General features: G+C 47.6%; 2 protein-coding genes across 4 annotated transcripts; one reads left to right on the top strand and one right to left on the bottom strand.

Moving 5' to 3' along the window:
* Window positions 1–472: 472 nt before the first annotated feature.
* RABL2B (RAB, member of RAS oncogene family like 2B) lies at window positions 473–10,753 on the bottom strand. 3 transcript variants are annotated; one of them, XM_040544618.1, is made up of 8 exons: window positions 10,595–10,753; window positions 10,464–10,493; window positions 10,150–10,229; window positions 4,671–4,750; window positions 3,589–3,700; window positions 1,553–1,650; window positions 1,213–1,296; window positions 473–914 (listed from the first exon to the last, which is right to left on the bottom strand). In XM_040544618.1, the coding sequence occupies exons 1-8, from the start codon at window positions 10,699–10,701 to the stop codon at window positions 834–836; spliced, it is 672 nt and encodes a 223-aa protein (XP_040400552.1). In that variant the 5' UTR covers window positions 10,702–10,753; the 3' UTR covers window positions 473–833. The 3 variants fall into 3 exon arrangements, with proteins under 3 accessions (XP_040400552.1, XP_040400567.1, XP_040400558.1); XM_040544633.1 differs by having other exon boundaries at window positions 10,605–10,728; XM_040544624.1 differs by lacking the exons at window positions 10,150–10,229; window positions 10,464–10,493 and having other exon boundaries at window positions 10,548–10,745.
* A 103-nt stretch (window positions 10,754–10,856) lies between these two features.
* Window positions 10,857–14,212, top strand: NME6 (NME/NM23 nucleoside diphosphate kinase 6). Its single transcript, XM_040544568.1, has 6 exons — window positions 10,857–11,015; window positions 11,102–11,204; window positions 11,296–11,335; window positions 11,787–11,947; window positions 12,214–12,391; window positions 13,932–14,212. The coding sequence occupies exons 1-5, from the start codon at window positions 10,926–10,928 to the stop codon at window positions 12,378–12,380; spliced, it is 561 nt and encodes a 186-aa protein (XP_040400502.1). The 5' UTR covers window positions 10,857–10,925; the 3' UTR covers window positions 12,381–12,391; window positions 13,932–14,212.
* The last annotated feature ends 237 nt before the right edge of the window (window positions 14,213–14,449 follow it).

The following is a 14,449-nucleotide window of genomic DNA, read 5'->3' as shown; positions in this document are numbered from 1 at the left end:
GCAAGGTGCTCTAGGTGATCCTGCTCGGCAGGGGGGTTGGACTAGATGATCTTCAGAGGTCCCTTCCAACCTCCACCATTCTGTGACTGTGTGATTCTGTTTGCCATCCGCTTTAATGGTATATGTCTCTGTGTTCTTGTACCTGGCTCTTTGGAATGCACACTACATCATGCATGGGAACAGGAGCAGCCACATCCATCAGCCTGGGATGGGAGAAGCCTCCTGGGTGTGAGAGTCCACCCGATTAAATACTAGAGGACCTGAAAGGAGAAATTTCCTATGTCCAGAAGTCTACCGATCTAGTTGCCCCATAACAGAACGGGAAAGAGAAACCCAAAGAAACTGCAGCAGAGATAACAGGGGTGGACTGAAAGTCAGCACTGGCTAGGTTGTGAAATGAATGGGGAGGGCTGGCAGTTGAACTCTACAGTAATTGGACTGCGTTATAACAAAAGTGCAAGAAGAACCCAAGTTCAAACCTTTAAAAAAATCTTTAGTGTTTGTTTTCTCCAGTAGATACTATTAAAGCATCTGGGCAGGACCCTTCTCTGCAGGTCCAGCAGTGGCTTAGCTCTCCCAGCAAGCTTTGCCTTGAAGAAGCACGCGGTAACTAGTAACAGTGTGGATACTTCACCCCTTCCTTGACTGTGTTGTGCAGAGGGTTAGGGCCCAGTCAACGAAGGTCATGGTCATTGACAAGAAGGAGAAAGGCCCAGCTGCCCATCACCAGAGTTCTCAGGGCATGAGAAAAATTGCTTTCCTCTGTGGAGGACAGCTCTAACTAGCCCCTGACAACTGGAGCAGAGAGACATGATAGACTCAGGGTCTGGTCCTTAGGCAGATGGGGGCTTCTCTTCAGGAAAGCTCTCCTCCTTATCCGACAAATTCTCACTCTTCTTCTCAAGGTCAAAGCTCTGGAAAGAAGCAGGACAAGGAAATGCTGAAAATCATGACAGCTACACTCTGCTGTGATTCTTTCAAGCTCAGGCTAGCGCAACATGAGCTCTTCAGAGGGTCGCTACCTCACCCCTTCCAACCTAGATATGAACAGCACACAAACCTAGTGGTGTCACCAGCATAAGGCATCTCTCTCCTTCCTGCAAAGTTTCACCCTTTGGTACAAGCTCTGCCTTTACTGAAAAGCAGTGGAAAAGGGCAGAGCTAATAATCATTTAAGAGAGAAAGGAGTGCAGGAAGTAGGGCCTTTCTTACCTCCAGTTCTTGCATGACCTCATCCATGAAATCTCCTGAATTCTGTTTATAAGCAACGGCCAGTTTGATAGCATCATTGAAGAGCTGATGAGAAGAAGAACACTTGTCACTCAAAGCAAAGGGTACTGGGTTTCTTTAATATGTGGAAACTGTACCCACACCCCAAGGAAAAACAAACAAACAAAAAAACACTCTATAACTACCTCTAGTTAACATGACTGTCATGAGTAGCCAAGCAGAAGTACCAGCCCATTTTCTACTCTCTGTGCCTACAGCAGTCTCCATGTCCTTGGACTGTACAGAGGTCTCATAGACATTGAGCCAAACAGCTGTATTTTACCTTCACTACATTAGTGCCATCTGCAGCAGACACAAAGTAAAAGGGTAAACTGAACTTCCGTGCAAAGTTGAAATTTTTCTGGGTCACCTTCATATCCGCTGGAGGAAAAAAGGAAAAATGGTCAGTAAAGCATCACTGTAGGCAGAATGTCAACGTACACAGGGATGATGGAACAGATGGAGACCAGAGTCTGATTTAGCTGTCATGGCCTGGTCTCTGCCGTACAATGTCAGGTGAATCCACAAAAGCTAGAGGGTTTTAAAAGCAACAGCATCAGCAGACAATTGGCAAGAAGACAAAAAAAGGAAAGAGTTCTTGTTGCTTTATCCACAGTGTTTGACTGCATTATAGATAGATTCTGATGTGCTATAAATGCATAATGTTTTGCAGCTCAGAACATATCAGTTCACTCACTTTGCAGCAACTATGAATATTTTCTAGGTACATCCCTGTGATTTTGCTGTGCGTCCACATGACCTGGATACCATTGACAGCACAAACCATCCCTCTCCTTCCAGTTTGGGTGTTTTAACCGTACTTGCTCACTGCCCTTATGCCATGTAACCTATATTACTGTGAATCAAAGAAAAACTCACAAATGACAAATGTACATTTTGTACAAGTGTACAAATGACTCAACTGTTATATTTTTTTTACTTAGCAATCAATTAGGTCCAGCTACTCCAACATCAGTAGGCCAGAGGCTTTCAGTTTTGGAATAAATTTACTTCACAGCTATAGAACATGCTGACACAGCAGTAACAGCTCAAAGTTTTGACTAACAGACAGCTTGTATGCACAGAAGGAGGATGACTCCAAACAATCTTGCCCCTCTCACAGAAGCAACAGCTGAAGTAGTTCAGATCAAACACCTGCCAGTGAGCACTGCCCAGGCAGCCACTCTCTACCTCCTTGCAGGAAGCTGGCTCCACCATTTCACAGGCTGAGTCTGTGTTAAGAGTGATCATTTCCTTGTCCTGGTGGAATACAGCAAAGGTAAGGGAGAAGACTTTCTTGAAGCAGTGTCCACTCTCACATAGAACACTAGGAGCAGGATTCATCTACACAGAAGTAGTATCTATAATATAACTGTCAACAGCAAGTTCATTTGTCTGGACTTCCTGTACAGTCCATGCAATCAGTGGATTCAAGGTTGACTTGACACATCCTGTAGGAAAGGCTTTTATTAGGTAAGATCATCATAGCCTAAACCGCACCACTGAATCAAATGAACTTCCACAAACTGCAGTGGGAGCCCAGACACCTTATTCAGATGGAGACACCTATTCATAGCTGTGATGACTTTCCACTATGAACGTCAGCAAGGATGCCCGTGTCTGACATGGTACTTGACAGAAAACCAATAGAGCAGGAGACTGTGGACCTATGGGTATGTCTTCTCTCTTAGATGCTGAGCAGAAAGCTGATGCTGATGCATTATGCACTCTCATGGAATGCAGAAGACAGATCACAACCTAAATAACAGCAGTTATGAAAGCCTAGCTAGCATTCCTAAGAGGAGGCAATCATCTAGTCATCTGCAGTGGAAGGTGAACAAGTTTTCCAGCAGGTATATTTAGATACTGTGGCATGGAAGAGTCCCATGGAAACCTGCACACTGAATTAGCAATGCAAAGGCATTTACTGACTGCGTCAGGGGAAGCCGCAGAATAGATTATGCTCCTTTTCCACCAAGACATACTGTAATTTTTGACTAAGTACTGCTCCAGCTTTTGTATACTTGCTGGATGAAATGGGCAGCATGGCAAGGACAGAATTGGAAGGACATCGCATGAATAAATTTTAAATTGATTAAATTTGTATTTTAATTGCTAATAAAACAAGGACAAGAGCCTATAAGACACCATGAAAGGCCACTAGAGGACCCAGCTATTTATTTGGTAAAAGACAGCCCCTGAGGGACTAATATTCAAGAACTTATCTGGACCCAACAGATGAATGACATTCTTTCACAAATAGGTAAGAAGAGAATAACTTCACAATTCTGGGAGGCTAAAAGAAGAAGATATACTCACCATCAATTTTATTGGCTACCACAATGCAAGGGATCTCTGGGCGGAATTCTCTCAGCTCCTTGTACCAGCTACTCAGGTTCTTGTAGGTGACTTTTCGCTGCACATCAAACACCTTCCAAAAAAGAACCAGCTATATCATGGGTTCAACGGTAGGACAGCTCCTGATAAAACTACCGCACCAAACATATGTACAGCATCCATAATTTTCCCAGGAGGACATCAACATGGGAAACTGGCCTTTGTTAGAAAGCATGAAAGAGAATATGGAGAACATCCAGCAAGCCTTGAAATATGTAGCCAGCCCCCTTCTTTGCATGATGCAGGCAACAGTCCCCCATTTTCCTTTACATGCTTATTTCATTCAATGACAAGCACTTTATCACCCATGACATATCACTGGGAAAGACCTGTTCTGCTAAGTCGATAGGGTCAAATGTGAGGCTTCTCTAATATAACAATTACATTAAAATATCAGTAAAGTTGACTGATGCTCACAAGTGATGAGATATAGTGAAAAGTTAGAGCACTAATACAGACCAAGAGACCTAAGTGGGTTAGGAGTCAGAAAACAAAGCTCACTTGAGCTAGAAAAATGGGAAGCTCAAAGAATGTGAAAATAGTAAAGGCAGAAGACCAGAGAAGAATATCTTATGTAGTACCCCTGCAGAACATGTTAAAACAGTTTTGTACTACAAAATTCAAAAGTCACATTGCAGAGCAAGAAGAGAGTGCCACTTCCTTCACATCACCTGACAGGACTGCTTCTAAAGAAATGCATTTAGTTGTACATACCACATTATTGGAAACACAGTGATGAAAGAAAGGAAATTTAGAGGAAAGAAAACCCAGGGAATACAGTATTAGTGCTATCTGGAAAGATACAAGAAAGGTAAACATACCCAACTACAATGGCTTTATCTGGTGAGAGAATAGGAAACAATGTAGGAAAGTTTTTTAAAACAACTGGAAGAGACAAGAAATATAGGACAGTATAATTGGAAAAAGTAACATACAGGCCAAGTGTCAACTGGAACCCCATCAGCCAAAATTCCACCAGATCACAGCTGGGACACTACCCTTACCATGATACAAGCATGAGCTTTATGGTAATAGGATGCATGCATGCTCTGGAACCTCTCTTGTCCAGCTGTGTCCCAGAAATCTATAAGACAGAAAAACAAACAAACAAACAAAAAAAAAACAAGCTGAGGATGATACAATGCCCTAAGTTCTGTTTTCCTTACCACTTAAACCCAGGATGCAAAGACCTGCCCATCTACTCAGGGTCACACATTAGGTTTCACCTCACTAATCTGAAACATTCCAGTACCAAGAAATCATGCAAAACTAGGATCTTTTGTTAGCTACAACAGTGGTATAAACATCCTAGCAAAAGAGAAGTCATCAGATAAGAACAGTAAGATAAAGCTAGTCAAAGGTGAAAAGAGTAGTAACAATGTATGGTACTTTGTCACTAGAGATTACAATAGAAAACAATATCCAAATGTCTTGAGACAGCTTGATTTCTTACATCTGCGTTAATCTGTGTTAGCCAGGTGCCTGCTAAATGAAATGTTCCATTGACTCTCCCAGACAGTCTGAATCTGCTCCTTCCAAGGGCACAACTGCTTCTAAGATTTTGAAGTTAGCCTGAGACAGATGGGTCCCAATTCATTAAGTACCTTGTATACTAGGTATCATGAAGCATACCTGAACAGTCATCAATATTTTAATGCCATTTTCTGTTTGTGTGCCTCAAGTAGAGATTTTCCCCCCTCCTCTTGCTGGATTTATGGGCTAAAATTTGTGTCTTATATGTTGTACAAATTTATGCAGCTTCAAGTAAGAACCACCAGATATAGTTATGCTGTCAGCTAGACTGAAGCACCCCAGTCTCCATAAAGACTATTATGCCACTTCCCTTAGTGTCTACTTCGTAGTGAAATACAGGTTAGTTTCTGACTGGATACTGTATCTGACTTTCTGGACGGTGACTTCTTAAACTGCCCAAATTATAGGCAAGTATTCATCAGACTACATTTGCATTCATTCTGGGTAGTTTTGCTTAGCTTCTAAAATTGCTTGACTCTTTCAATGTGCCATTCCAGAATCCTCAAATCCTCACTTACAAGGAACAAACACCAAGTGACCATGACTACTGCCAAGGCGATCAGCTCCAGGCAGGCATGTTCTGTACGCATCATACAAGGGCATTTCCTGAGCCAGGGAAGCCCCAGGGGAGTACAGAGACCTGCCAGGGGCCAGCAGCTGGGGTGAGAGCAGGTGCCGAGGCGTGGGCGGGCCAGCAGTGACAGCGGCCACCCCTCACACCCCCATAAGCAGCCCCTCAGGAGCACTGCGTGGCAGTTGGCACAGGACAGCGCCCCATGAGGGAAGGCCATTCCACTGGCTGAGTGGGAGGCATTGAGAACACCTTAACCCTGCAGTCAGGCTCCACTCCCTGCCCATCTGCACAGACCAAGGGTGCTCACCCTACCTGATCCTCAAGGCAGAATGGTGGGCACTTGCCTCAGGGCAAAGGCCGTGGGTCTGGCTGCGTGGTCTGTGCTGTCTGCCCCAGCAGTGGATGATGCTTCCACCAAGACAGAGCTACTGAAAGGTGAGGCTGCAGCACAGACTTCCGACTGCTTGAAGTGCCTAGATCTTTCCCTTGGGGCAGGGACAGGCGACAGAACTGCCTGCAGAAGGTAGAAGGACCTCCACTACCAGGTGGCTGAGCTGCAGGAGGCAGTGAGAAGGCTGCGTAGCATCAGAGAGGCTGAGGAGGAGTTGGATAGCTGGATCCTAGCACAGTCTGCAGGGGACTCACAGCGCACAGCCAGACAGCCCAAAACTCCCTCACTGTCACTCACTGAAGGGAGTGAGACCAATAACACTGGAGAGTGGAAGCTGGCAGCAACAAGGATCAACAGGAGGAAGAGTCTTCCCCCAAAGCCTCAGATGCCCTTACAAAACTACTTCACCCCTCTGCAGACTGAGAAGGAAAGACCTACCGCAGGGATGGTGGAGCAGAGTAAGACAACACAGTCTGCTCCCTGTGTAACAACTAGTCCAACTAAGAAAAGGTGACAGGTGATAGTAGTAGGCAAATCTCTTCTGAGAGGCACGGAGGTGCCCATCTGTTGACCTGATCTACTCTTGAGGGAGGTCTGATGCTTACCAGGGGGGCTCATACCAGGGATGTTACCAGGATACTGACAAGCCTTGTACAGCCTAAGGGCTATTATCAGCTGTTGCTGTTTCATGTGGTCACCAGTGAAGCAGCCAGGAGCAGTCTGAGGAGTATCAAGAGGGATTACAGAGCCCTGGGAGCAGCAGTAAGGGACTCAGGAGCACAGGTAGTTTCTTCATCTGTCCTGCTGGTCAAAGGCAAGGGGATTGAAAGGGCCACTCAAATTTGGCAGATCAACAGATGGTTACAGGACTAGTGCCACAGACAGGGGTTCAGCTACCTAGACCATGGGACTCGCTTTCAGAAACCTCGTCTGATGGAGGCTGATGGGGTCCACCTGTCAGAGAAGGGGAAGAACATCTTCGGTCATAGGCTTGCCAAGCTGGTGAAGACGGCTTTAAACCAGAGTTGCTGGAGGAGGGGAACCTCAATCGATCCTGTTCCTCCCAGTTTGATGCCAGTGTCAGCAATAGATGCCCAGAGCCTGGAGAAAGGTCATGGGTCAGCAGGAGAGCACCTGAAGAGCAACACAAAGGAATTCCAGCCAGTAAGACAGCTTCATTAGGGGCTCAAATTTAATGTTTCTGTGCTAACGCACATGGTATTGGAATAAACAAGAGGAATTAGAGATGTACACACACCTTCAGGGCTATGACTTCATTGGCTTTACGGAGACCATGCGATGGCTCCCATGACTGGAGTGTTAATGGAAGGATACAAGCTCTTCAGGAAGGACAGGCAGGGGAAGCGAGGGAGAGGCATCACCCTCCATGTCAATCAGCAGCTGGAGTGCACGGAGCTCTGCCTGGGGATGAATGAGGAGCTGAGAGCTTATGGGTCAGGATTACAGGGAGGGCAGGGACAGGTGACATTATAGTGGGAGTCTGCTACAGGCCACCTGATCAGGAAGACCAAGCAGATGAGGTCCTCTATAGACAGATAGAAGCAGCCTCACTTTCACAAGCCCTGGTTCTCATGGGGGACTTCAACCGCCACATTATCTGTTGGAGGGACAGCACAGCAGGGCACAGGCAATCCAGGAGGTTCCTGGAATGCACTGATGACGACTTCCTTCTCCAAGTGATAAAAGAGCCCATGAGGAGAGGTGCATTGCCAGACTTCATTCTCACCAACAAGGAGGGGCTGGTGGAGAATGTGAAACTCAAGGGCAGGCTTGGCTGCAGTGACCATGAAATGGTGAAGTTTTGGATCCAGAGAGCAGCAAGGAGGGAGCACAGCAAACTTGCTATCCTGGACTTTGTGAGAACAGACTTTGCCCTTTTCAGGGATCTGCTTGGTAGAGTACTATGAGACAAAGCCCTGGAAAGAAGAGGAGCCCAAGAAAGCTCGTTAATATTCAATGATCACCTCCTCCAAGCTCAGAAGCAATGCATTCCAACAAAGAGGAAATCAGGCAAAAATGGATGTACATGGAGATTCTGGCCAAACTCAAACAGAAAAATGAGACCTTGTGCTTTCTTATACTACAGATACTAGTTGTTTAAGAATTGCAACATTTCCTAACTCAAAGCAATGATATACACCAGCAAGTCTCTGATAAAGGATCATCTCTAATTTTGTAAACCATATTTCAATCATGAACCAGCTGAACAGAATTCAGAGGAAGCATCAAGAATCACCAGAGATCCATCCTGTGAAAAAGGCAGAATAAACTGAGGTTATTTAGCCTAAAAGAGAGAAGAAATAAAGGGAAAAGCTACAACACTCAAACATGTGGAAAACTGATGCAAGCAGAAAGGGGAAAAAACTTTCAGTGCCCAGGAAACATAGGAAATAACTGGTTTACCTTGGATAGAGAAGATTCACACTGAGTGTCAAGAAACTTTCTAGCAGTAAGGACACATATATTGGAATAGATGGCCTAAGCAGTCTTTATCATTAGAAGTCTTTGACTAAATGAAATAGGTAAGTATCCATGAAGACTGTCATTAAGTAAAGAATTTCCCCTGTATAGAGATGTGCTAGATGACATCTCACAGTCCCTTCCAGAGCTGTGGTTTCTGAAAATGCAGAAATTGTAGTGACACAGGCAGCAGTACAGAACTGCAGTGCTTTCATACTGATGGACAGCTAAGCTCTACCATGCCACTCTCTCACTCCCCTTCCTCAAAAGAACAAGGGGAGAAAATGTGATGAAAAAAGGCTTATGGGTTCAGATAAGGACAAGGAGTTCACTCACCAATTACCATCATGGGCAAAACAGACTCACCATGGGAAGATTAATGTAACTTTATTGCCTACTGCTAACAAATTACAGCAGTGAGAACTAAAACCAAATTAAAAACACCTTCCCCCACCATCCACCCTCTTCTACATCTTCTGCCTGAGCTGTGAAGGGGAAGGGGGTGTTGGGGGTGCATTCAGTCCATAACACTTCATCTCTGCCATTCCTTCGTCTTCACTGTCCTCCCCTGCCCCCCAAGCATGGGGTCCCTCCCATGGGATGCAGTTCTTCCTGAACTGATCCTAGACTTCCCACAGACTGCAGTTCTTCAAGAACTGGTCCAGTATGGGTCCGTACCATGGGCAGCAGCTCCCACCAAGCCTCCTGCTCCAATGGGGGCTCTTCTCTGAAGGCTGCAGTTCCAGCCTAGAGTCTGCTCCACCATGGAGATCTGCTCTGCTGTGGTACACCATAGGCTGCAGGGGGACAGCCTGCTCCACCATGGTCCTCCATGAGCTTCCAGGGACCTTTGGCCCCAGCACCTGGAGCACCTCTTCCCCTCCTTCACTGACCTTGGTGTCTGCAAGGCTGTTTCTCTCACTTTTTCTCACTCCTCTCTCTCAGCTGCTGTAGCACAGCAATTTTTTTCCTTTCTTAAATCTGCTCTCCCAGAGGCACAACTAGCATTGCTCATTGGCTGAGCTCTGGCCAGCAGCGGGTCCGTTTTGGAGCCAGGTGAAACTGGCTCTTATCTAACATGGGGCAGCTTCTCAGTTCTTCCCACAGAAGCCACCCCTGTGTGTCCCATCCCTTCCCCCTCGCCCCAGCTACCAAAACCTTGCCATGTAAACCTATTACACAGAATCACAAACTGGTTTAGCTTTGAAGGGACTTCTATTAGAAGGGGGAGTGAGAGAGGTGCACAGTGGAGCTTACCTGTTTATCAGTGTGAAACCACTGCAATTCTGTGATTCTGATTCTTTCGTTCTCCCATTTCCCTGACTACTACAAACTGACATTTGGTATCTCTTTGCCCATTGCAAGTACCTCCCCTGCCATATTTTTGGGTCTCTATACTGCTGCATATGCCAGCAGCACCATCGGCGTCACTCTCTCTCCACAGAGCCGGCACTGCCCCGTCCCCGGGGCCCCCGGAACTCTGGCCAGGGCACTCCGCACTTACCCACTAGGACCGGCTTCCCGTCCACGCGAGCGCGGTGCTTGTACAGCGTCAGGGCGAAGGTGGAGAGCTGCTGGGGGCGGCTGCGACCGCGTTAAGGAGCCGACGGAGGCGCACGTCCCCTCACCCGCAGCGACTGCCGGGCCGGCGTGCGCTCCCCGGCCGGGCCCGCCGCAGCCCCCCGGGCCGGGCCCGCCGCCCGCCACCCCCCCACCCGCCGCCCGCTCAGCCGCGCCCCACCGCCCGGCCGGCTGAGGGGGCGGCCCCGGCGGCACGAGCGGGAACTGAGGGGTCCTGGCGGCGCGGCGCTTGGATACAATCCGTCGAGTAGGAACCTCTCCAGCAGCCTGCGGAAAGAGAACGGCGCAGGGTGAGGCCGCGGCCCCCGGGCGCCCCCTCACCTTCCGCGAGGCCCGGCCGGGCGGCGGGGACCGGCGCGGCCACACACTTGGACTTGCCCACGGCACTGTCGCCCAAGCAGATGATCTTCACGGCCTCCTCGGCGCCGGCCGCGGCCTCCTCCCGGGCCTGCTCCGCCGCCGCCGCCTCCGCCATGGCGCCGCCTCCGCGTCCCCGCTGCTACGCGACACGCGCCGCCCCGCCGCCGAGCGCCGCCCCGCCGCCGAGCGCCGCCCGCCGCCGAGCGCCGCCCCGCCGCCGAGCGCCGCCCCGCCGCCGAGCGCCGCCCCGCCCCGAGCGCCGCCCGCCGCCGAGCGCCGCCCCGGCCACGCGTCAGCCGTCACGTGGTCGCGCGCCCGGCAGCGGTGGCGGGGGGCGCGATGGCGGCCGCGAGACGCTGCGGGAGGCCGCTGCAGCTGACGCTGGCGCTGCTGAAGCCGGACGCCGTGGCCCACCCGCTGGTGCTGGAGGTGAGGGCCGGGGGGGCCGGGCCGCCCGCGCCGGGCCGGCGGTCCGCGCCGCCCGCCTAGCCGCCGCGCCTCTGCCTGCCTTACAGGCCGTGCACGAGATCATCCTCAGCAACCGGTTCCTCGTCGTGCGCGCCAAGGAGCTGCGCTGCGGGCGGGAGGAGAGCCGCCGCTTCTACCGGGAGCACGCGGGTAGGCGGCCCGCAGGTGGCCTGCGGCTCCGGGGCGGGCGGGCCTGGCCGCTGGGCCGGGCCGCGTGACTCCAGGCGCCTTTCTCCCGCAGGGCGGTTCTTCTACCAGCGGCTGGTGGAGTTCATGGCCAGGTGCCGGCCGCGTCTGCGGGCGGGCAGCGCGGGGCGCGAGGAGGGAACTTGCTTCGCATAGCAGGCGGACCCTTGTCTTGCCCGAGCATCCCTGCATCCGGAGGGGTCCACCTCAGCGTGGGATGCATCTCGGCAGGAGACGGTGCTTGTGATGTGCTGAGGGTGAAAGCTATGGGCTGAGGGGTGGGCAGATAGCAGGGATCAACCCTGCAGGAATGGCATCCCCACTGTTTTTGGTTGCCATCACCTAGGAAGAGGTCACACGCATGCTATATTTCCAAACCATGGTCTTATTTTCTAGTGTCGTAGTAGATCTGTATCTCTTCTCAGGGAGCACTGCATTGTAGTTGCACTAATTTGCTTCTTGGAGCTTGTCATATTTATAAGAATGAGGAAGTTATACCCTGTTGTAACCTTATCTATTTCTCCTCTTTCCTTGTCCTTTTCTTAGTGGCCCTATGTGGGCTTATATCTTGGCTCATGAGAATGCTATCACCCTCTGGAGAACCCTGATGGGACCCACCAAAGTATTCCGAGCCCGAAACAGTGTCCCAGACTCCATCCGAGGAGCTTATGGCCTCACTGACACCAGGAATACCACTCATGGCTCAGGTAGGCTTTCTTGGCTGAGTGTTGGGCAGGGACTAGAGATCAGTGAGGAGTGAATGATGGTGTTTTGGCTGCCTTTGCTTACTTTCTGTTCGTGGTGTCAAAGTTCATGATTTTATCTCTTCTGTAGATTCCACCTGCACCTATGCTGTTACAACCAAGCCTGGCACTTTTCTTTACATCCTCAGCTTCTGCCCTTTCCTTTGAAATGTAGTGCATCTTTGAGGTGCAAGACTATCATCTCTCATCTTTTTCCTCTATTCTAACAGATTCACCAGCATCAGCCAGCAGAGAAATTGCCTTCTTCTTCCCAGAGTTCAATGAAGAGCTCTGGTACCAGCAGGAGGAGCCACATCTGCGCTGTGGTCGGGTGTATTACAATGCAGAGGAGCGTGTTCACTGTGTATTCAAGGATGAAGAAACAGAGTTGACCTGAGTTACCTGGGGGTATGGTTTACTGATCAGGAAGTAGCTTCTAGCCACTATGTTTGGGTCAGCCCCGTAACAAGATATAGAACCATGACATGTCACAAGGAGTGAAAGGGAAGGAAAGACCTAGTGCACATTACAGAGAGCTGCTTGGGATCGTTGTTCGTGCAGCGTGCAGGTTCTGGGGCGCTTCAGAAGAAGCTTGTCCAGTAGCAGTACTCCAAGTTGATACAGGTATATACCCATGCACTTCACCAATCCGTCATGTACTTTGTGTATGAGCAGTACAGGTGAGTTCCTCAGAGGATTAGCTGGAAATGGGATTGTTATTTCCAGTTATAGGCAGCTAGGGTATGATTAGCTCTGCCTTATATTAGGCTTCAGATTCTTATTATTTACTCTGTTCTCTCAGTTCCTTAAGGAGGAAGAGGGGAAAAATGCAATGGTGAGCAGTGTAATATTAACTCTTATGTCATCGCTTTCCTGGATCCAAGCTAAGAAAAGATTGTCCTTGGTCTTGCGATTCATATCTTAAGAATCTTGTAGAGGGCACAGTTAGAAGCTGTTCTCTAAACTAAAGCAGCATATGTTGTCAGTTGAGTTTAGTCTGGACTAACAAACCTGCAGCACATCCTGTAGAAGTTGCAGAAAGATGTGGAACAGTCTGGTGTCTGTGAAGCATCTTACATTTTGTGCTTTTAGAGTTTCTGGTTTACGAGGTTAGTATTTCTGGTGAAATTTGTTAGTGGCTTTTAAGGATACGAATATTGTGAATCTATAATAAAGGTTAAAAAAAGGTAGTTGAATGTGGGTACACAGAAGCTGTAGAAGTTCTTCCTGGAGCTCTTTACATTAAGCCTTGTAACAAAATATCTAATGGCAACTCAAAGACTTAATTGCATACTCTAAGATTATGGGTTTGCTATGCACTGAAGCACCGAGTTTCATTATATTTAAATTAAATTAAATTATATGAACAAAATCTTTCAATCATCCCGGTAATTGATAATATTACTATATGGTGGTGCACGAGTATGGTTTTGATGAGCATGGCAGAACCTTGCATAGTACATTTGTCTTCTTGTACTAATGCATTTTGAGAATGTTTAATGCATTTATACAGTCCCTTAATAGCTTCTTCCAATGCAGATTTTTTTAAATCAAGGTGCCATGTCATACCAAGTGAAATTTCTTTCACGTAATTTCAGATGCATTGTATCAGTGAAGATACGTTTGTAATGTACTTAGGACAACAAGCTTGCTTACTTGAGGCCTTTTTCTGAAGTTTAACGTGACGAGTGTCAATGATAATAGTCGCTACAGCTCTGTTGACTGAGCTCCAAATTAACCAGTGTGTTATTTTCTCACGGATCAAAAGCAAGTTTCTCTTTGACTAGTTTAAGACTAAGTTTAAGCTATGTGAAATCTTTGGCACTTGTTCAAAAAAAGTTAAGTTGTTCAAAGTGTTGCCACAGAGCTTCTTTGATTAAAAATACGAACATTTTTTTTCTTTCCTTACTATTATATGAGATTAAATGCAGCTGTTATTTTTTTTCAGGTATAGATCAAAAGGATCTGCTGACTATTTCTGCATTTTTGCTGCTTTTATTTACTAGCAGTATCCAAAGGTGGATGTGTTCATGACTGAGTATGAATTTATACAAGCCTGAAATCTTGCTGTCCTGAATGCTACTGACAATTGATATTTTATTGGTTCCCCAAATTTAAGTTGTGTGTGTTTTTTCTTGCAACTATTAATCATTTTTTTTCACCTTTCTTTTTACAATGTGTTTTCTTTATTGGATATTAATTTGGGATGTCATTAAATGATAATTCCTATCTCTTTGCTGTTCATTTTAAGTGTTTATTTTTCATAATCATTTAAGGTTATTACATTTGGTGAAACTGATACACTGGCTTGGTGTCATGACATTTTCACAATATAATTATATTGTGAAAGAGCTAACAATTACCAATACTTAGATAGCTGCCAGTTGTTAAGTTAGTATTAACATTTCTTTGGTCTAGCAAGACTGTACTTAAGCAGAGGTAGTCAGAACTGTCAAGTTCCATTTC

This window comes from Cygnus olor, chromosome 1 (genome assembly GCF_009769625.2).
Source record: "Cygnus olor isolate bCygOlo1 chromosome 1, bCygOlo1.pri.v2, whole genome shotgun sequence".
NCBI lineage: Eukaryota > Metazoa > Chordata > Aves > Anseriformes > Anatidae > Cygnus > Cygnus olor.
The sequence above is the reverse complement of the archived record's forward strand: the minus strand, read 5'-3'. Positions and strand labels throughout refer to the sequence as shown.